At 45.5% G+C, this 21,849-nt stretch overlaps 1 protein-coding gene across 1 annotated transcript; it reads left to right on the top strand.

Moving 5' to 3' along the window:
• Window positions 1-7,009: 7,009 nt before the first annotated feature.
• On the top strand, window positions 7,010-15,095 carry LOC125368435 (sulfotransferase 2A1-like). The gene is made up of 7 exons (XM_048369404.1): window positions 7,010-7,145; window positions 9,893-10,104; window positions 10,735-10,861; window positions 11,891-11,985; window positions 12,679-12,856; window positions 14,442-14,575; window positions 15,085-15,095. Exons 1-6 carry the CDS (start codon window positions 7,010-7,012, stop codon window positions 14,552-14,554), a joined length of 861 nt encoding a protein of 286 aa, XP_048225361.1. The 3' UTR covers window positions 14,555-14,575; window positions 15,085-15,095.
• The last annotated feature ends 6,754 nt before the right edge of the window (window positions 15,096-21,849 follow it).

Genomic DNA, 21,849 nt, shown 5'->3' with positions numbered 1-21,849 from the left:
AAACTTAGCAAACATCCACAAAAGAACAGAAAACCTTTCTTTGTCTCTTTCAAAGCAGATGTTAAGCAAATAAGCCCTTCTCCTCCTGGGCAGCCAGGGGGCTGTCTCCCCTCCATCCAAGACATTCCTCAGCAAATGTTTCCCATGCTCTTTAAGGCCACCTCAGAAGCGGGAGGAGTGAGTGTCTTAAAAGGGCCTTTACTGTCCCCAGGTCTATCCTCTCCAGGGTCGCGCAAGATGGTGGGAAGCCTCCGCCTCCAGGGAGGAGGGGTGACAAGGTGGCGGAGGCCACCCCCCCCACCTCGCTCATCTGCCACATGTCCCTGGGCCGAGGCGCTTGGCCCGGGATCCAGGGGATCAGGCCAGGCTCATCTATGGCGTTGAGCCCCTCTCCTCCTGGGCAGAGGGAAGGCTGTTTCCCTACCATCCAAGACATTCCCCCGCAGATCCTTGCTGGGCCCAGATGCTCTCCCTTAGTGAGCCTGGGGAAAAGCAGGCCTTAAGGGCCCGGAGAATTGGGAAGACTACTGGGAGGGAGCTCCTCACCCAAGTTGAATTCCCTACTTTCCACTTCCTTCTCTACCCGATCCCACGTATCTCAGGTAAGGGGATTGGCATCGGCCAGCCAAGGGGCGGCGTGCGTCAGGGTCTCCCACAACTTTATGGCCTGGGAGTCTGAAATGTCCTGTCCAGTGTTTTGGAGGGTAAATCTTAGCACCCGGAGGGCCAGATCACCCCCCTGACTTTGAGATTGCCCCATCCTTTCCGGGGATACCCTTACCTTTCGGGACTCACTTGACTCAGCTCGCTGGTAGTTTCTAAACCTGCACTTCCTTGTGCCCCATGTTTGGGTGCCAGATGCCGGGGTCCCTCGCCCTCGGCGAACCGCCTGCACCCAGGCCCCCTTCACCAGAGGACACTCAGACAGCCCTGGAGAAAGTGTTATGCTAAGTCGTGAAACCACCACCAAGAAGACCACCGAGACTCAGACATTCTGAAATGCAATAGCAAGGCAAGACTTTATTCAAGTGGGGCCACAGCCCGGGCCTTGTCCTACCCACCAACACAGCGGAGGTTAGGAAGTGAGGTGACAGACTTTGAAGTCAGGCCCCACCACGTGAACCCCATTTTAGAATCGAACCCTGAGCCAATCAGATTTGTACCTGTGTTCTAATCTTCCTTGCACACCTGATTGTTGTAACCTTGTTCTTTGCCTTTATAAGCCCTGTGTAATCACAGCTCGGGGCTCCCTCCTAACCTCCGCTGTGTCGGTGGGTAGGACGAGGCCCGAGTTGGCAGCTCGTTAAATAAAGCCTTGCCTTGCTTTTGCATTTCGGAGTGTCTGAATCTCGGTGGTCTTCTTGGGGGTGGTCTTGCAACTTGGCACAACATTTGGGGTTTCTTCCAGGATAGCCCCAGAGACCCCGAGATCCCAGACTCCGAAGGTAAGAAAACAGCGCTGTTCATTTGTCTTGTCCTGTAATTTGTTTGTCTGTTTGTCTGTTTTGCTTTTGCTTATACTTGTAGGGCGCGAGTCAGTTTGGTTTTTGGCCGGAACTGACCAGGAGGGCCTCCTAAACGAGACTCAACCCGCCCACCTTGTACTTGGGTCTGCTCCTTCTGCTTATCTGGCAGGAGGTTGTGGGCCAACTTGAGTCCACTCCTCCTGTACCCTTGCAGGAGGTTGTGGGCCAACTTGGGAGATCTCCAACTCGTAACTCGGGTCCACTCCTTCTGCACCCTTGCAGGAGGTTGTGGGCCAACTCGGGTCCACTCCTTCTGCACCATTGCAGGAGGTTGTGGGCCAACTCGGGTCCACTCCTTCTGCACCCTTGTAGGAGGTTGTGGGCCAGCTTGGGAGATCTCCAACTCGTAGCTTTTCTTAGGCCTGTGTGTTTTCCTCCTTTTGTATTAATTGTTTGTTTTTTGTAGCCTTTTGGACTGAACATCTGATCAGAGCTATGGATAACGTTCTATCTTGAGGACCTCCATCTAGCCCCCTAGACTTGATCCTAGCTCACTGGAGGGAGGTTAAGGAGATAGCTCATTTTTGTGTGTTTCTTTCTTGCACTGTGCCTGACTGACAAACGGATGATGGGGAACATTCCTTCCACTCCCCTGGACTTGACTTTGGCTCACTGGAGGGATGTGCAGGTGACAGCCCACAATCAGTCAATCAGTGAGAATGTCCGCAAAAAAAAAGAACTCTGGGGGACCCCCACCCAGCCTTCTTAAGCAGAAAATTGTTTGGTGCGCTAAAATGTTTTACTAAAGCTATCAAGCCCTGGAAAATGAGGCTGGAGAATGCTAAAATCATTTGTTAAAGGTTTTTGTCTTAAAATGTACGGCCGATGCTTATTCAGCGCGCTTTAAGATCTTTTGAAAATATATGTGTGTGTGCATGTGTGAGTGTGAACATGTTCGAGACTGCAGTATGATGCAAAACTAAGTTTAAATTCAAAGGTCTTCATGCCATGCAGTAACTGGGACTGAAGAAAAAAAAAAAAAAAAGAGGCTCTTTTGAAACAAGCAGCCCGTAAGCAAAAGGCGGCACCTGGTTTCAGATTGCCTGTGAGCTTCAGTTTTTCCAATGCAGATAAAAGCTAAAGTGTTGTGTTAGTGTTAAAAAGGCTTTGGAAATCAAGAATACATTTCTAGATAAGAAATTTGGAAGTAAAATTGTCCTAAGTAATTATTGCAAAGTGAGAAAAGGAGAATTATGGCTACCAAAATGTTTAATTGTCATTCCAGCTTCTTTGTAGGTTTTTTGTAACAGTTTCCAGCAGGCCCACAGAGAAGCACAGGTGATTCCTACAAGTTTGTCAAGATCTAATACTGACCCTTAATAAGTTTCAGGTAAGAGAGCATGCTTAAAAACTACTTCTGTGTGGACCACCTTGTTGCTTCTAATTGGAGTAAAGTGGCCCCTTATAAGACTCATTGATCTGAATCTGCGGTTCAAAGCCAGCCCGGGCAAAGAAAGGTCCCTGTGAGAGACTTTTCTCTAATCAGCCAGCAGAGTGCTGGGAACGGAGTTGTGTGGAGCTCAAAGTGGTAGGGTGCTAGTCTTGAGCTGGAGAGCTGAGGGACAGCACTCAGGCCCTGAGTCCAAGTCCAGTGGAAAGTCACTCCTCCTGGGACAAAAGTGATGGAGCATCCAAAGGCAGTAAGCCACTGCTTGGATGGCAGAGATGGTGTCAGATCCTACAGTCACGACTGTTGGCCTTTCAAAAGTTAAAGCCGGGAAGTCCTAGAAGAATAGTTCATAAGCATGCCTTTCCAATGCCCATGTCTGTCTACTGGGCAGGAATTTGCCAGTAATCTGTGATAGTAGTTAGTAAGGGTAAGTTTGTCAAATGAGAGGATAGATTGAAATCTCACCCCCCGCATTTACTCAAAGCCCTGACTGGCAGTGAGAATTTTAAGCTCATACATCTGTTTAGTAAAGAAAGCTTGTAGACCTGAGATTGTGTCCTTATTGAGATCTGTTAAAGGCCTGCAAAGGTATATTGTTAAAAATTGCAAGACCTGTCAGCTTGCCAATGCCCCCAATCAACAGATTACTAAAGGAGCTCGCCTCTGTGGGAATAGGCCAGGCGTGTATTGGGAAGTAGATTTCACAGAAATTACAAATATTTGCTAGTTTTTGTAGACACCTTTTCAGGATGGGTTGAAGCCTATCCAACAAAGCATGAGACTGTGAATGTAGTGGCAAAGAAGATCCTGGAAGAAATCCTACCCAGGTATGGCTTCCCATCCACCATTGGGTCAGACAATGGACAGGCTTTCGTCTCAAAAGTAAGTCAGGGAATAGCTGCAGCACTGGGGACGGATTGGAAATTGCATTGTGCTTATAGACCCCAGAGTTCAGGACAGGTAAAGAGAATGAATCAGACTCTAAAAGAAACCTTAACTAAACTGGCCTTAGAGACTGGCGCAGACTGGGTGTCACTCCTTCCTTTTGCTCTGCTTAGAGTAAGAAATTCTCCCTATCAGCTTGGCTTTACTCCTTTTGAAATAATGTACGGGTACCCCCCGCCCATTATCCCTAGCCTTCAGACTGAATTGCTTGCTGATTTGGATAATGCTGAATTTTTGTGTAAACTCGATTATTTGCAGCTCGTGTACAAGAATGTGACCCCAACTTAAGGCATTATATGATTCTGCTTCTGTCCCTGCCCCCCCCCATTTATTCAGACCAGGGGACTGAAATCCTTAGGACCACGGTGGAAGGGACCCTAGACGGCATCGCCACTTGGGTTCATTGCTTCCACGCCAGGCCAGCTGACCCCTTTGCCCTGGATGACAACTACCGTGATGGAACATGGGAGGTCTCCAAGCACCCAACTCAGCCGCTTTGCCTTCGCCTCAAGAAAAGAAAGTTAGACTGAATATTGTTATAATTTTCTTTTTGCCTTCTTTCCTTACTACCCTGGCTAGTGTTGATGTTATTTTGGCAGCTCACTTCAAAGTGAGGTGACCCCCTTATCTTAGGTAGTTTTGGGCTTGCTCAGGAATACGGGTATAGCCACCCGACCCTTAGAGCATAGCTGAGACTAAGGTTATAGGTTCCTGGCTAGGTAAGGTCTACGCCCCTGAGTCAGCCTGAAGAAGTTACAGAAGATGGATGATCTTCACCCATCAGCTCCCCTTTAAAATCAAGGGACCAGAGTTGTTTTTGGGAAGATGAGGCAGGATAAACTAGAGACATGCAAAACAGAGGTACAGAGACTATTCTTGTAAGAAATGGTGACAGGCCCTTTGGTTACTACATTGGGCCCTACTGGCCCATGCCTTACCTCTATATCATCCCCTAGACATGCAAGCCATTGAAATGGGCAGGATGGAGCCATGATTGGCTCCCAAGGTACCAAAAAGAAAAAGGGGGAAATGAAGTGCCAGACACGTGAACCCCATTTTAGAATTAAACCCTGAGCCAATCAGATTTGTACCTGTGTCCTAATCTTGCTTGCACACCTGATTGTTGTAACCTTGTTCTTTGCCTTTATAAGCCCTGTGTAATCACAGCTCGGGGCTCCCTCCTAACCTCCGCTGTGTCAGTGGGTAGGACAAGGCCCAAGTTGCAGCTCGCTTAAATAAAGCCTTGCCTTGCTTTTGCATTTTGGAAATGTCTGAGTCTCGGTGGTCTTTTTGGTGGTGGTCTTGCAACTTGGCACAACAGAAGCAGCCTCGAGCTGCGATTACACAGAGCTTATAAAAGCAAAAGACAAAGTTACAGCAATCAGGTGTTTAAGCAAGCAAGATTATGGGTACAAATCTGATTGGCTCAGGGTTCGAGGCATTCTAGGGGCGGCTGTTAGAGCTCTTGACTGGCTGGTCCCTAATAAGCTTGCCCTGGGTTTGCTCATAGTTTAAACAGACAACAAAACAGGGGCTGCCTGAAAATGGGGTTCACCCTAACTCTTCATTCCCCCCTTCAAAAGGTCTTGCAATCTGTTTATTCAGGGAGGAGTCACTCTTAAAAGGGTCACAGAGCGGCAGGAAGGGGAGGGGTGTAGCGCACCTAGCTAGGGTTATGAGGGGCGGCCTGAGCTGTCCATCAAGGGTGTGAAGCAGCCTAATTCTATGTCACAGCCCACAGGACCGCCTCTGGGTTCACTACCAGGTGCCATCTTGGCTACACGTGGTCCCAAGGCTGGGAAGTGGGGCCAGCTAGAACCGCCTTTCCGGTTCCAAGGAACCTGGAAGGCAGGCAGGGCTAACCACCCCTTCCCAGTTCTGGCATAACAGCCACACAGCCCCAGAGATGGGAAAATAGGCGGGGCCAGCTGATTGCCTCTTAATAATGCAGGGCGTGCCCCACACAACATCACCCATTTTCATGACTGTCTCTATGGTGGCTACCAAGTGACCATAAATGACACAGTGGACAATAGATACATAAACTTACATGTCAAACTAAAAGAAACTACTTTCATGGGTCAGGGTGCAGTCCTTCCTTTAAGATGGACTCACAAAAGTCAAATGATGTTATGGAGGCACATGCCTGATCACAGAGCCAAGGTGTTCTGTTTCAGCTTGATCTCTATCAAAGGATATTCTTCAGTGATTTTAGGGCTAAACATCAAATCCATCATTGAATTCACTCAGATTCTGGTAGAGACCTTGGATAGCTAAGTGCCATGGGCTCACACCCACAATCCCAGCTACTCAGGAAGCTGAGATCTTAAGACAAGTACAAAGCCAGCACAGGCAGGAAAAGGAAGTGAGCCTCCTAATGTCTAATTCACCAGCAATGGTAGACTGCCAGCTTGAGGCTAAAAGCTAAGTCCCAACATCCAAACTTAGAACTGGCAAAAAAGTATGCACACACGTGGGTGTGCCTGCACACACACACACACACACACACACACACACACACACATACTCATTGATGTTAAAAGGTATCTGTTGTTTCTCCAATCTGCAAGCTCAGAAGAAAGGAAGCCTGAGAAACTCTCCCTGCCCACAATAGACTGAGGAGATGTGGAGATTCACTACACACAGCACCATGGCCCAAATCCTGGAGTGAAGAGAAACCCCAGGACAAACAGAGGAAGTCAGAAGAAAAATGCACTGAGGACATGTAGCAATGATTTTTGGGTGATATTAGTGGATTGAATTTAGGATTTTGAGCTAGACGTCTAGCCCATACTTTTGATCTCTACACCTACGCTCCAAATTAAGTATTTATGAATTTCAAACAAAAATTAATCCTGCTCTCAAGCCTACTTCCTTGTGTTTCCTCTTGTAGTCCTTGATTCCTGCCATGAACTGAAAATGAGATGAGCACAAACATCCTTGAATAATTTCACAGTTGCCCAATACTCAGTAAGGATCACACTGTATTTTTCTTTATCATCAAATTTGTTTCGCAACAAAATGAAAAATATTATATTAATGATTGCCTTCACCATCCAGAATGAAAACCCCACACTCGGCTACCACCTTCCCTGTGACAGTGACAGTGGTGTGGGCCCCAGGCCCACCAGGCACGCAAGGCTCCGCCATGGCAGAGGACTATCTGTGGTATGCAGGTATTCCTTTCCCAGCCACACTTTACAAAACTGAAGGCATCAAAGCAGCCCATGAGAAGTTTGTGGTGAAAGATGAGGACATCATCACGGTGACCTACCCCAAGTCAGGTGAGCAGACAGGGGCACAGCTGTGGGGGAAAGGCCAGGCCTGTGGCCCCACTCCCTCCAGCCTCCCCCATGTAGACTGTCGTCGCTCCTGTCTTTCTTTCCCTTCAGAGAAGAGGATCTCCCCAGCCCTTTCCACGTGGATTCCTATGTGCATTGTGGGGTGAAGGCATTGGAGATACACAGTAGCATTGGGCCTAAGGCAGGATTGGGTGTTTGTGATTGCCCAAGGGAAGGGGTGCGTGATGGAGGGTAAATGTGGAGAGCTCAGGCATGAATCAAAACCAGTATTTTTCTTTTTGTTTTCTAATTTGTTTTACTGTTTGGGGGGTGATACATGTCATGGCTTCACTGGGGTTCCTTTCCCCCCAATTCTCCGGCAGGTTTTTGGTTGTTTGAATTCAAAAAATGATGGCCAGCCTAACTGGGGTAAGGTGATATCTCAGGGTTGTTTTGATTTGCATTTCCTTTATTGCCAGGGATGAGAAGCATTTCCTCATGTGTTTCTTTGCCATTCTTACCTCTTCTTCTAAGAAATGTCCTCTTACCTCCCTTGCCCACTAAGCAATTGGTATATTGCCTTAGGAGAGGTTAATTTCTTGGGCTCTTTCTATATACAGGATGTTAGGCCTTTGATATATTGCTGGTAAAATCTTTTCCCAATTGGTTGGATATCTTTATACTTTAGGAACTATATCCTTAGCTGTGCAGATACTGTTTGTTTCAATGTCAATATTTTTCCTTTTAAATATAAATTTTGGTTTTCTTGTAGATGATTTAATGACATTTTTAAAAATGATCTTCCAGTGCTGGGAATGTGGCTTAGTGGTAGAGTGCTTGCCTAGCATGCATGAAGCCCTCGGTTAGATTCCTCAGCACTATATACACAGAAAAAGCTGGAAGTGGGTGCTGTGGCTCAAGTGGTAGAGTGCTATCCTTGAGCAAAAAAGAAAAGAGGACAGTGCTTGGGCCCTGACTCCAAGACTAGGGACTATAAAAAACAAACAAGGTCTTTCAAAGTGGGCTCAATAGCTCATGCCTGAAGGAGGCTAAGATATGAGGATGGCAGCTTGAAGCCAGCTTGGGGAAGAAAGGCCATGAGAGTCCTATCTCTAATTAACCCCCAGAACACTGGAGATGGAGCTGTGGCACAAAGTGATAGAGATAGCCTTTAGCAAAAGAACTCAGGGACAATGCCCAGACCCCAAGTTCAGGCCCCACAACCAAGAGAGTAAAAACATATTTTCAGCAGTTGTACCAATGGATTTCAGTAACACATTGCCCATTTACCAGGGTAAGGCGTCTTGATCAATGGCACCACTGCCACATAAATTTTGGAACAAGTCTTACAGACTATCAGCACAGGTGCCTATCCCAACACAGTTGAGGTGTTTTTTTGTTTGGCCTGTGTTTAATAATGGAGCTAAATTGGAAACCTCCTGGCTTTCACTATCCATGCACTTGGGGGAAAGCTCTTTATTCTGGTATTTCAATTTTCTCAATATGTTTAAAGTTCTCTTTCTAGAACTCATGGATATCTTTCAGTTACATTCTTTTTTTTATTTAGTCATGCTAAACATTTAGGAATATAATTTTTCAATTACTTATTACTCTGGGTAGTAGTTCTGGGATTTGAACGCAGAACCTTGTACCACTTGGCTTACTCAACTTGCTCTCAACCATTTAGGCCATATCATCAGCAATTTTCTATTGATATAATTTGATTGTCATTAAGTTGTTGTACGGAAGGCTTGCCATTTCATAAGTCAGGCAGTGAGTACATTTGTTTTGAGAAAGCTCCCAGGCCCTGAGTTCAGGATTCAGGATTGCCAATAAAAGATGAAAATGTTCTTTCTGGGTAGTGTTGGGGAACTGGAAGGCTCCAGTAAATACAAGGAACTGGCAGAATAGGCCTGTACTCCAGGGTAGCGTGTGAAGGAGCTTTGGGACAGGGTGGGTGGTGAGCACAGGCCACATCCTGCTATCGCAATGTGCTGCACATCAGGAGCCAGAGGGATTTCAGGAACAGTTAAGAGGTGGATTAGATTCACACATCCACTGACAACAGCTGCATTATCTGAATAGTCCGTAAGACGTAAATGGGATATTGAGCTGGTTCTCAGCGCAGAACACTCAGACCCATGCTAAACGACATTGTACCATTTGGAGCACAGGAGGTTGGGCTGTTGGGAAAAGACACACGGTGTATGATTTGCACCATATTCAAAGCACACAGCTGACACAGTCCCAGAAGGAGGTAAGAATATTGTGTTGGCATGGAAGCAGACGGGCAACTACACACGTGAGAACAGCGAGATTTACAGATGTAAAAATATTGTGGTGGGCCAGGCACTGGTGGCTCATGCTTGACATGCTGACTACTCATTAGCCCGAGGCTGGAGGATTGTGGTTCAAGGACAGACTTGGCAGAAAAGTGTGTGAGACTCACCTCCAATCAACAAGGGAAAGAAGGAAGTGGTGTTGTGAGTCAAATGGTAGAGCACCAACCTGCAGCAGAAAATCTCAGGGACAGCTCCATGGTTTGAAGTTCAAGCACTAGGAGTCTCTCAATCGATCTTGCTCTCTCTCTCTCTCTCTCTCTTCCTCTCTCTCTCATTCTTTCTCCTACACACACACACACACACACACACACACACACACACAAATACTGACCTTGCATGACCAAAGATTGTATAGTAGACAAGGTAATGATAGAAATGAGTGACCTTCTCCTTTCTGTCTGTTTCCAGGAACCCACTGGATGATTGAGATTCTGTGTCTCATTCTCAACAAGGGGGATCCGGAGTGGATCCGCTCTGTGCCCATCTGGGATAGATTCCCATGGATCGAAATGGAATGGGGATCTAGAAGAATAAGAGACATGAAGGAGGGCCCCCGCCAGCTCACCTCCCACCTCCCCATCCAACTCTTTCCCAAGTCTTTCTTCACTTCCAAGGCCAAGGTAAGGGAGATCTGAACGTCAAAGTTCAAACCCAGCTCAGGCAAGAAAGTCCACAAGATTCTTATCCCCTAGCAACCACCAAAGAACGAGAATTGGAATGTGGCTCAACATGACAGAGCCCTAGCCATCAACAAAACAAAATCATTGACAGTACCTACACCTGCAGTTCTATCCCAGTGACTGACAAAAAAAACTAAATCAAAGGTGAAGAAAAAAGTCAGACAACAGTGGCTCACACCTTTCACCCTAGTTACTTAAGAGGCTGAGATCTGAAGAACAAAGTTCAAAGGCATCTTGGGAAGAAGAGTCTGAGAGACTCCAATGAACAAATATCACACAACAAGTGGAGTAGGGAATCAAGTGATATAGCACTATTCTGAGTGAAAAAAGCTCATGGATGTTCCCAGGCAGTGAATTCAAGCCTCGGTCTGGTACCCACGTGTGTGCGCACGTGCACACACACACACACATAGAGACATACAATTCATATTCTAAATAAGACATTGAGCAGATCGTTGATCTTTCCAGGTACTTCCCATAGTGTACGACTTGGCTAAAGAGAGGTCAAGGCCTCACATGTGGGAAAGATGGTAATAATGATTTTTGTTTTTGCCGCTTTGTCCCTTTAAGTTGATCTACGTCATCAGGAATCCAAAGGATGTCCTTGTTTCCGGATATTATTTCTATAGTCAATCAAAGATCATGAAGCATCCAGAGTCACTGCAGCAGTATTATGAATGGTTCATCCAAGGCAATGGTGAGTGGGTTGTGAAGTGAGGTGCATTTAAACACCGTGTGTGTGTGTGTGAGTGTGTGTGAGTGTGTGTGTGTGTGTTCTTGGGCTTGAATGCTAGACCTTGTCACTTCTATTCCTTAACTCAAGGTTTGGTCCAACCACATTAGCCACACCACCACTTCAATCTTTTTAGGGATTAATTAGGGATAATAGTGTCATGGTACTTTTCTTTCTGAGGTGGCTCTGAATCATGACGCCCACATTGCAGCCTCCTGAGCAGCCTGAATGGTGGGAATGAGCCACTGAAGCCAAGATATGACATACATATCCTAAGTACATATATGTGAAATATATTAGACATATACAACATATCATATGAGTTACACTATGTATACCATATGTAGTATAGGTATACTATATATAATATTGTATATATAAGCACACACAAATATTTATCATTCATACATAATTTATATAAGTACTATATTATATAATATATAGTATAAAATATATTATATAAAATTTAGGATATACTATATATTGTATCTATTTGATATTTATGTTATTTATGTACATGCTCAAATGTATATGCAATATATGTTTTACATGAACATATAAAAATAAGAAATATATATATATATAATTCATATACATGCATGTATGTATGCAGCCAGTAGAGGGGCTTGATCACAGGGCCTAGGCGCTAACTCTGAGCTTCTGTTGCTCAAGGTGAGCTTTCTAACACCAGCCACACAACACTTCTAGCATATTTGAGTACGTTATTAGAGATTAGAGTCTCAGAGAATTTCCTGCCCAGGCTGGCTTGGTAGAAAGATCCTCAGATCTCAGGCTCCGAAGGACGTAGCATTGTAGGCAGAAGCCACTAGCACCTGGCCTAAATGTGATACTTTAACTTGTGAATATGCACACGATTTTTGTCACTTAGGCCTGGAGGAAGCTGATGTGGATGAGGGTAAATGGTTAGAGGTCACAGACCACATCAGGACATCCAGGAGTTGACTATTTATCCCTTCTCACCTCATTCTGCAGTGCAATATGGGTCTTGGTTTGCACACGTCCTGGGCTGGATGTCTATGCGAGAGAGGGAGAACGTACTGGTGCTCAGTTACGAGGCCCTCAAGAAGGTAACCATCCATTTTCCACGTACCCCACTGCACCACTGCCTCCTAACCCTGGCTAACATCCGTTCTCATAGACCTCACTCCACTTGTCATATTTCACAATCCTAGACATTCAGGCGGCTGAGATCTGAAGACCTAGGTTCAAAGCCAGCTGGGGTAGGAAAGTCCATAGGACTCTTCTCTCCAATTAACCTCCAAGGAGACAGAGTGGAACTCAAGTGGAAAAATGCAAGCCTTGAGCACAAAGGGTCAGGGACAGCACCCTGACCCTGAGTTCAACCATGTAACTGACACACTCACCCCCTCACAGACATACAGAGACATTAAAGAAATCTGTATTGTTCAGAATTTAGCTCTGAGTCACCATAGTACCTGTTGTATTGATCTTCTTCTTGACAATTGTCAAATTATCACTTGAGAATTGTCCAAATGCCTTTCTCTGCTTCTGGTACACCTCCAGGCTCTGTGTTCTGGTTGTGCTGCAACTAACCATAAAATAGTTCTTGGATTAATCCTTCCCATCCTTGTTTTTTTCCCCCTCCATCCCTTCCTCCATCCCTGCACCCAGCTCAACCTCTGTCACACAAGTGAGTCTGTCATTGCTCTTGGCTACCTGTTCCTTCTTGTGCTGCATCTACTACTCCCTCCTTCTGAGGGCCACTCTGTGTTCTCCTTCTGCTGCTTTTCTTCTTGCAGGACACCAGGAGCACTGTGAAAAGGATCTGCCAGTTCCTGGGGAAGAAGTTGGAACCTCAAGAGCTGGACTTGGTCCTGGAGAACAGCTCCTTCCAGGCCATGAAGGAAAACAAGATGTCTAATTTCAGCTTAATGGACAGGAGTTACTTTCCTGCTGGCGTCGAAATGACAAGGAGAGGTATAGATTGCTGTGGTTTAAAGATCTGTCAGACACCAGGGAGGGAAATCTTGACAGATCTTTGCCTCATGAATATGGCTTGATGATTTTTTGTCAATTGTTGAGCCTGAAATTGGGGTCTAGGCACTTGCCCTGAGCTTTATTCTCCAGGGTAGCACTCCACCACTTGAGCCACAGCCCCACATTGGTGTCTGGTGGATCACTGGTGGTAAGACTCTCATGGATCTTCCCTTCTGGGGTGGCTTTGAATCTCCATCTTCAGATAACAGCATCTTGAGTAGCTATTACTACAGATGAGAGGTGTCAGCACTAGGAGGACATTTTCAATGTGTTGTTAGTCCTGGAGCTCGAACACGGGCCTAGACTCTGTTTCTGAGCTTTTTATTTTTAAGTTTTTACTCATGGCTGGTGCTCTAGACCTTTCAACACAAGTCCTTTTCTGGCTTTTTGTTGCCTCATCAGAGATCAGAATTTCATGAACTTTCCTGCCCTGAGGTAACTTCAAACTTTCATCCTCCAACCTCAGCCATTAGAGTAGCCAGGCTCCCTGTTGTGGGCCACCAGCTCCTGGCAGGCTTTATGTATGCATTAGACACTGTGATTTCTTCATCTCAGAGTGGCTTTTTCATTCCATTGCCTATCTCGTCATTGAAAGGTTTCTCCTTTGGCTGCACAGCTCTCAGCTCTTTGTACATTTGGCATAATCGCCCTGAATTTCCTGAAGGGCAGGTGAAGATTCTCTCCTGATCCACATTTGTTTTTATTTTGTTGTTGCTTTGGGTTTTAGTTGGCCTAAAGAGATTTTTTTTGTTTTTACACTTACATTCATTGTTTGTTCTATTTTTTATTGGCTGAGGCTTAGAGTCCAGGCAGAAAATTACCATCTACGTCTCTATTATCTGCAGATATCCCTGTGGTTCCTGTGTGAATTGACGGTTTCAGGATTGCATTGAAATACCATCTTTATGCTAAGCCTGTTTTTCCTAGTTTGGGTATCCTCATCATGGCCCTGTCTTTTTTGCTTTTATTTTTCTCCTATTCCACATTAATTCTTTCTGCTTTCTTGTTTCTTTATTGCCTGTTCTAATGCACCTCCCGAGTCCCCCAACCCTGGTATTCTGCCTTCAGTTTGATACTGTCAATGGATTAACTCAGAGTTCTAGTGCTGAACAACCACCAGATTTATCATTGAATTCACTGAAATTCTGGTAAAGATCTTTGCTGGCCTGGCATTTGTTGCCTCTACCTCAAACCCTGTCATTCAGGAACTTGCAATCTGAAGACCATGTTTCAAAACCAGCCTAGGCAGGAAAAGTCTGTGAGACTCTTATATCTCTACTATTAACCAGTAAAACACCACAAGTGGAGCTGTGACTCAAGTGGCAGAGCACCGGTCCAGGTCAACTCATTGCACACACATACACACACACACATACACATACATGCACAAGCACACACACTGCTAGATCATTCCTCCCTCTGAGCTCCAGTGTCCATGGCATGTGCATGGCTTGGCCAGCACAAGGAGACAGCTCCCTGAGCCTTCCTGCCCTGGCTGAACTCTCTGTTTCTTCATGACCTCCAGGCATGGTGGGGGACTGGAAGAACCACCTCACCATAGCCCAGGCTGAAGCCTTCGACAAAATATTCCGGGAGAAGATGGCAGGATTTCCTCCAGAGCTGCTTCCATGTGACTAAGGTACAGACTTACCTCTATGTCTGTGGGAACAAAGACTGGTGCCCCCTGAGTTCAGGGAATATCTGTCACTTGATTCTGATGTGTAGAATGTTCATGGGGTATGTTTGATCCCTTGCCTGATAAGATTCACTATGGCACTATTCTTCCATTTATAGCATCCCAGATATTAACAAATCTTACAAAACCAGGAGCCAGTGGCTTATGCTTAGCATGGTAGCTACTCAGAAAGCTGTGATTTGAGGATCCATGGTCACAGCCAAGAAAGACAGGAGAGTCAGTGAGTCTTTTATCTCCAAAAAATCAGCAAAACAACTGGAAGTTGAACTGTAGCTTTTGTAGTAGACTGCCATCTTTTTGCTAAAGAAGCTAAGTACAGCACCTATTTCCTGAGATTAAGCCTCAGAACTCTCTCTCTGTCTCTCTCTGTCTCTCTGTCTCTGTTCCTCTCTCTCTCTAACACACACACACACACACACCATCCCAGTGATGAGTGATATCACAGGAAGTATTTGGTGTTTCTCCACCATACCCAGGTCATGATACGAAAGAAAGAAAGAAAGTCTCACAAAATCTTCCTGCCCCTAGGCGTCTGAGAAGACATGGAGATCAATAACATGGAAGATCATAGCTGAGCTCCTTGAGCAGAAATAAATCATGGGAGAAACAGGAAATCAGAAGAAAAATGCATTGAGTACTCTTGGCAATGATTTTTGGGTGATATGAGTTGATTGAACATCAGACTTTGAGCCAGAAATCCAGCCTCTCTCTCTGGTATTTTTGTGACATCAACACTATTGTCAAAATTAAGTACTTGCAAATTTTGAAAAAAATTAATGGAACTTGGTCTCCAGCTTATTTCCTCTTGTAGTTCAGGTTCCGGTCCATCAACAGAAAATCACATGAACACAGACCGCCTTTCAAATGATTTCACTGTTGCCAAATAAAAAGTCCCTAGTGAAAATCACACTCTATTATGTTTTTAATCAAATTATTTTCACAACACACTAATAAAGCTTTTTCAACAGGCAGCACACTTTATAATTTATTCCTTAGCATAAAGATTACCTTAGTTACAATTACAGTCAAAAAGTAAAGACTGCTTTTTAAATTTTTCAACCCCATCCTATAGCATCTTAGAAATTTTAGAAATACCAATTCCCCATTTTACCACCAGGTGTCAGCATCCTTGTGAAAGGAAAATGAGACAGGACCAAGATGATCCACCTGGCCCATCCTACAGAAGAAGCACATATACCCATCCGACTCCTTAGGGTTAGATGAACTGCCTTTGTGCCAGCTTACCCTCTCCCACCAGGTGTGGGTCCCACTCCCCAGGCCTGTTTCTCCATGCATGGTCCTGTTGAGCTGCACTTTTGGCAGATCACCCCTCATCCCACAACCCCACCCTGAAATTGGCCCACAGGCCCATTATAAGGTTTCTATATCCTTTGTCCCTTTTTTTCTGGTTGAGGCAAATAAAAAGCAATTCCAAACAAACAGGCAGGATAATGTGTTTAAAAGTGATACATAAACCATTATACCCAACTTTTTTATACTTAGCTCCATATTTTAACAGTGGAAGGAAATATATCCCAATCCTTTAAGAGATTTGCATTTTTGTAAATCACATAAACCTTAATTTCATGAAAAATTTCATGTATTAAAATACCAGACTTTCCTATAGTGTGCTGACAGTTTTTTTTGTTTTTTTTTGGCCAGTCCTGGGGCTTGGACTCAGGGTCTGAGCACTGTCCCTGGCTTCTTTTTGCTCAAGGCTAGCACTCTGCTGCTTGAGCCACAGCGCCACTTCTGGCCATTTTCTGTATATGTGGTGCTGGGGAATTGAACCCAGGGCCTCATGTATATGAGGCAAGCGCTCTTGCCACTAGGCCGTATCCCCAGCCCCATGTGCTGACAGTTTTTATCTTCAACATGTTTACACACACTTAGACACATACATTTTGGTGCACAAAGTTCTTAAAGCATGCCAAAATGAATATTGTCCATATATTTTCTGCAAATTATTGTGGGTGGAGTTTGTTACCAGTCTTACCTTTGCAGATGACCATGACTTAGGATAAAACTTTCCTAACAAATTAATAAATCACCCTAGCATTTCACAAGCCCCACTCACTTTTCCAGGGATTGCTTGGTTTCCAGGCACATTAGTGGCACACCAGTGAACCTTTTCAATGCCTTCTTTCTGTGGAAGGAAGGGGGTTCCCTGAAGCTGACCTTTGCTCACCAAGCAGGCTGCAGCCTCAGACAGATTGCTAGAAAAAACAAACGTCTCATCTGTGTCCACTGACTACAACTGCTACCACACAGGAGGGAAAAACAGGCTTGTGACCTGGCCCAGCGGGAGGCTGAAAGCTTGATTTCACCAGAGATGTCCAAATGAAGAACCAACATATAGAAAACAAGGATCCATTTAAATTGGTACTAATTTTTATACCAACAAATTAAGATTCCCAATGAGGGCAGATAAAGCATGCTGAGGTAGGGCTTCGCACACTCAGGGCACCAAAACCTCCTCCAGGGCCAGGTTGGCCTTTCCACACATGGCCACCTCCTCTTTCCATACATGACCTCCTCCTCTCCTGGGGAGCTGGCCATCCTGGTGGCCCCTTTGGTTTCTCTTTTCCCATGGAAGGAAATCACACATGTTCAAGGGGTTTTAAAACAACGGCCACAGGAAGTGGCCCTGTACCTCAAATCTTAGAGCAGCAGCTTGAGCGGAAACAGCTCAGGGGCAGCACCATGACCAGAAAATAGAAAGACCAAACCTGAGATCCACGCCACTGCAGAGCCTAAAAGGGGATCCAGCCATGCATTGCAGGGACCAGAACACTCACCCCCAAGACCAGTAGCGAGGAGTGTCCTGAAATCAGGCCTGCAGAGAATGTAGGCCTGAGCGGCAGGAGCTCCGGGGTGGCAGAAGGACAAGCCTGCAGTGAGGAGGCCCGTGGAGAGACTCATAAGAGCCATGAGGACAGCCGAGAGGCCTGTGGAGGGAAAGAGGCCTGCGGAAAGGAGAAGCCTATGGCAAGGAAGAAAGGAAGATACCCTCTTGGAGGCTGCAACTGCTCCTAGTTCTGGGGTAGCCAGGAGCAGGGCAGTTGCAGTCTGACTAATAGATCATTTGTTACCTTTAACCCTGCCTCGGTGGATTTACTCACTCCTCAGGCCACAACAAAAAGAAACAACTGATACTAAGTGGACAAACACTAACAAGAGCAATAATAGAACAAACACTTGATGGTCACCATGTATTTACACAACAAGACTTTAGTCAAAAAAGTCCAGAAAGGGGCTGGGGATATGGCCTAGTGGCAAGAGAGCTTGTCTCGTATACATGAGACCCTGGGCTTGATTCCCCAGCACCACATATACAGAAAACGTCCAGAAGTGGCGCTGTGGCTCAAGTGGCAGAGTGCTAGCCTTGAGCAAAAGGAAGCCAGGGACAGTGCTCAGGCCCTGAGTCCAAGGCCCAGGACTGGCCAAAAAAAAAAAAAAAAAAGGCTATTTACATATGATTATATAAGATGGGGCTAAGCAAAATGAACTCCAATAAATGGAAACAGGAGGATTTTATTGTTGTCATTATATTGAATGTACTAGGTGAATTTCCTTTGGCATACCTCCTGTGGTCACTGTATATGCTTTTGGTACACTAGATATTGTATATATGTTTTTCTAAGCTAGAGAAGGGAAAGAAAAATGAGGGAGGGTGTAAAAGATATGACAAGAAATGTACTCACGACCTTATTATGTAACTGTAACCCCTCTGTACATCACCTTGACAGTAATTTTTTTAAGTCCAGAAAAAAGCTTGAGTCAATTACACAGGGCCAGTGAAATCTACCAAGGCCCCAGGACACTGGATGGATAGTCCCATCCTGTGTTCCACCATGTGCTCCACAACAGGACGTTCCAAACTTTTCTCCAGAAATCTCCATGAACAGGTGACTTCTTATGATGGAAAAGTCATTTGGGGTGGGAGACCTGGGCCCTCTAGAGCAGCTGGGAGGAGAGAAGTGTTGTTCCTGGAACTATGGAATGTTCTAGGTGGCATCTACCCTAGGAATCCACTAGGTCTTTATCCCTGGTGCCCAGCCACCTGCAAGAGGACCTGAGGTCCATTGCTTGTCTCCTGGGGACTTCGCTGGGCCCTTCAAAATGTTCTGCTGAAGACCATCGAAAGAAATCACATGGACAGAGTGCAGTCATTAGAAAGTCGTTATGAGCTGACTGGGGACTACACCTGGGTTTGGGGACATCTGCCCCCCCCCCCAGCCACAAGTATAGTATATCATGGCCCTTTTTGAAGCAGAAAACCCACCTCTGGTGGCTCAGGTGTGGAAAGTCCCTAACAGTTCTTTTCTGCAGGTGCAAGCCAAGGATGAAGTTACAGGAGCTAAAACAAGGCTGTAAGCAAGCAGGGAGAAGGGGCAACATGACCATTTTCATGATTATCTCTATGATTGTTACCTAGCTACCAGAAATCATTCAGTGAAAAATAGATACATTATCATTACATGCTAAACCATAAGGGAATAGTTTCACGGTTGAGGGTACAGGTCTTTAAGTCAGAATCACAAAAGTGAAATGGAGTCACAAAAGCAAATCCCTGATCACAGAGCCAAGGTGTTCTGTTTCAGCTTGGTCTCCTCTATCAAAAGATATTCCTCAGTCATTTTAGGGCTAAACAACACCAAATGCATCATTGAATTCACTCACATTCCGGTAGAGATCTGGATGGCCAAGTGCCATGGGGTCACACCTGCAATCCCCGCTCCTCAGGAAGCTGAGATCTAAAAATCAAATCCCAATCCAGCACAGGCAGGAAAAGGAAGTGAGCCTCCTAGTGTCTAATTCACCAGCAAATGGGAGACAGCAACCTTGAAACTCAAAGTGTTATGCATCACACTAAGCAAGCAGAGGGAAATAGGCTAATCTTATCTATAGTTAGCTTTGTTAGCAGAGGGCCATAGTTAATCTGTTAGCAGAAGGCTATAGTAAAACTTTGTTAGCAGAGGGCTAAACTGCATTCCTAAAGTTAAACTTCAATCTCTGTTTATATCTAACACGTACACCCTCCATTTGAGACATTCAGCAGTTTTTCTCAAAAAATGTTTTGTGCATGCTTTCTATGTAACCTCCTGATTTAGGGGAGAGCAAGCTTAGATTTTTAAGATGGAGTCACCTAGGCCCTTTTCAAAAGCTCAATCCCCACATCCAGGAGCAGTACTGGCACACATACAAACACACACACACACACACACACACTCACACGCATGTTACCCAGCACTGCTTCTCTCTGAGATCCACTGACCATGGCAGGGAAAGGACAGGGAGTAGGGGGCTGTGTCCTTTGGACATTGGGCCTCATCTGATTTTAGCATTTCTCTACAGCCTCCAAGAATCACTGGGAAATGGAAGAACATTTCCCTCCATCCAGAACAACACCATAAAGAAAATATTCCAGGAGATGTTGGCAGTGTTTATCCAGACCTGTGTCCATGGGACCAAGTCTTGGTGTAACCCTGTGCCTATGGAGACAAAGGCTTGTGCCCTAGAGATCAGGACATAAATCTGTCACTTGAGTTCCATGGTTGAAATTTTCATGCTGCTCATTTGATCATTTGCCTGATACAAATCACCCCTGAGGGAATTTTCCAGCTACACCATCCCGCTATTAACAGCTCTTACAAAGTCAGGAACCAGTGGCTCATGCATGTCATCCCAGCTATTCAGAAGTCATATCTGAGGATAGAAGTTTGAAGCCAATCCAGGCAAGAAAGCCAATGACACTTAGGACCAACAAGTCAGACTGGCACACACACACACACACACACACACACACACACACACACACACCATCCCACTGATGTTACAGATGTATTTGTTATTTCTCAAATCTGCAAGGTCAGAACAAAGGAAGCAAAGGAAACTCTCCTTGCTCCCAGGAGCTTGAGGAGAGACATGGAGATCCATGAGACAGAGGACCATGGCCCAGATCCTAGAGTGAAGACAGACCCTGGGGCAAAAAGGAAGTCAGAAGAAAAATGCATTGAGGACACATGGCAGTGATTTTTGGGTGATACTATGAATTGAACTTAGGACTTTGAGCCAGAAGTCCAACCCGCACTCTTTGCTATTTTTGTGATCTCTACAGCTATTCTCCAAATTAAGTATTTGTGAATTTCAAACAAATTGAAGTAGAGTGGGGGTTCGCTACAATGAAACAGGGTTCCCCCCAAGGGAGGGGATTCCTGGTTCCCCCAAGAGTCCACCACACAGTCTCCGGCTACAAGGTGACAAAAAGACAGTTTTATTGGGGAAGTAAAAAGTGAACAAAAAGTGAACCGACCGGCCTTGGTCGCAGCCCGGACTCGGGAGCCGAAACTGCCAACCACCTGTGCAGGATCAGGGCCCAGACTCGGGAGCTGGGCCCGCCCGCACGTGTGCAGCCCAGACTCGGGAGCTGGGCTTGTGCACACCTGGGCAGCCCAGACTTGGGAGCTGGGACCGCCCCCGTGTGGCCTTCCAGCCTGGTTATAAGGCAAACATCACAGACAAACTTGTCACACGCAGGTGACCAATGAAGATACAACACTTACAGAGCATGCTAGGCCGCACGCAGGTGGCCAATAGAGTTACAGTCTGTCTCATAATATTCATTTGAACTAACCTATCATTCTAGTTGGAATTGAAGCATGGATTTGGCGGGGCTCACATGATGCAGGCGGATATGCCTACTCACAGCCTGTTCCCTTGAAGCTCCCAGGCCTCAGGTGGTTAATCTACATAACTTATCATAATAAAGAGGAGGACACTGGTTCCCTTGAAGCTCCCAGGCCTCAGGTAGTCAATCTACATAGTAAAGGGAGCTTCCCTGAATAGGGTGGGGGAGGGCTTAGTGGAGATGGAGTTGGCTTCTGCTCTAATCTGAGCTGGAGTCAACCTGAAGTCCCTCCACAGCTATTAATGGCACTGGGCAGATCTGGCCTCCCCATTACACAAATATTAATCCTGTTCTCAATCAATTTCCTTGTATTTCCTCTTGTAGTTCTTAATGCCTGCCATGAACTGAAAATCAGATGAGCACAGAATGTCATCGAATGATTTCAGTTGGGAATTCCCTGTCACAGTCAGAACATTGGGTATATTTTTTATGGAAAAAGTGTGTTTCACACTGAAATGTAGAAAGTTAATGATTGCCTTCACCACTCCCAATGAACAACTCAGACTCAGCCACCATCTACCCCATAATAGTGACAGTGAACTGGGA

The sequence above is a fragment of the Perognathus longimembris genome, chromosome 20 (assembly GCF_023159225.1).
Source record: "Perognathus longimembris pacificus isolate PPM17 chromosome 20, ASM2315922v1, whole genome shotgun sequence".
Lineage (NCBI taxonomy): Eukaryota > Metazoa > Chordata > Mammalia > Rodentia > Heteromyidae > Perognathus > Perognathus longimembris.
The sequence above is the reverse complement of the archived record's forward strand: the minus strand, read 5'-3'. Positions and strand labels throughout refer to the sequence as shown.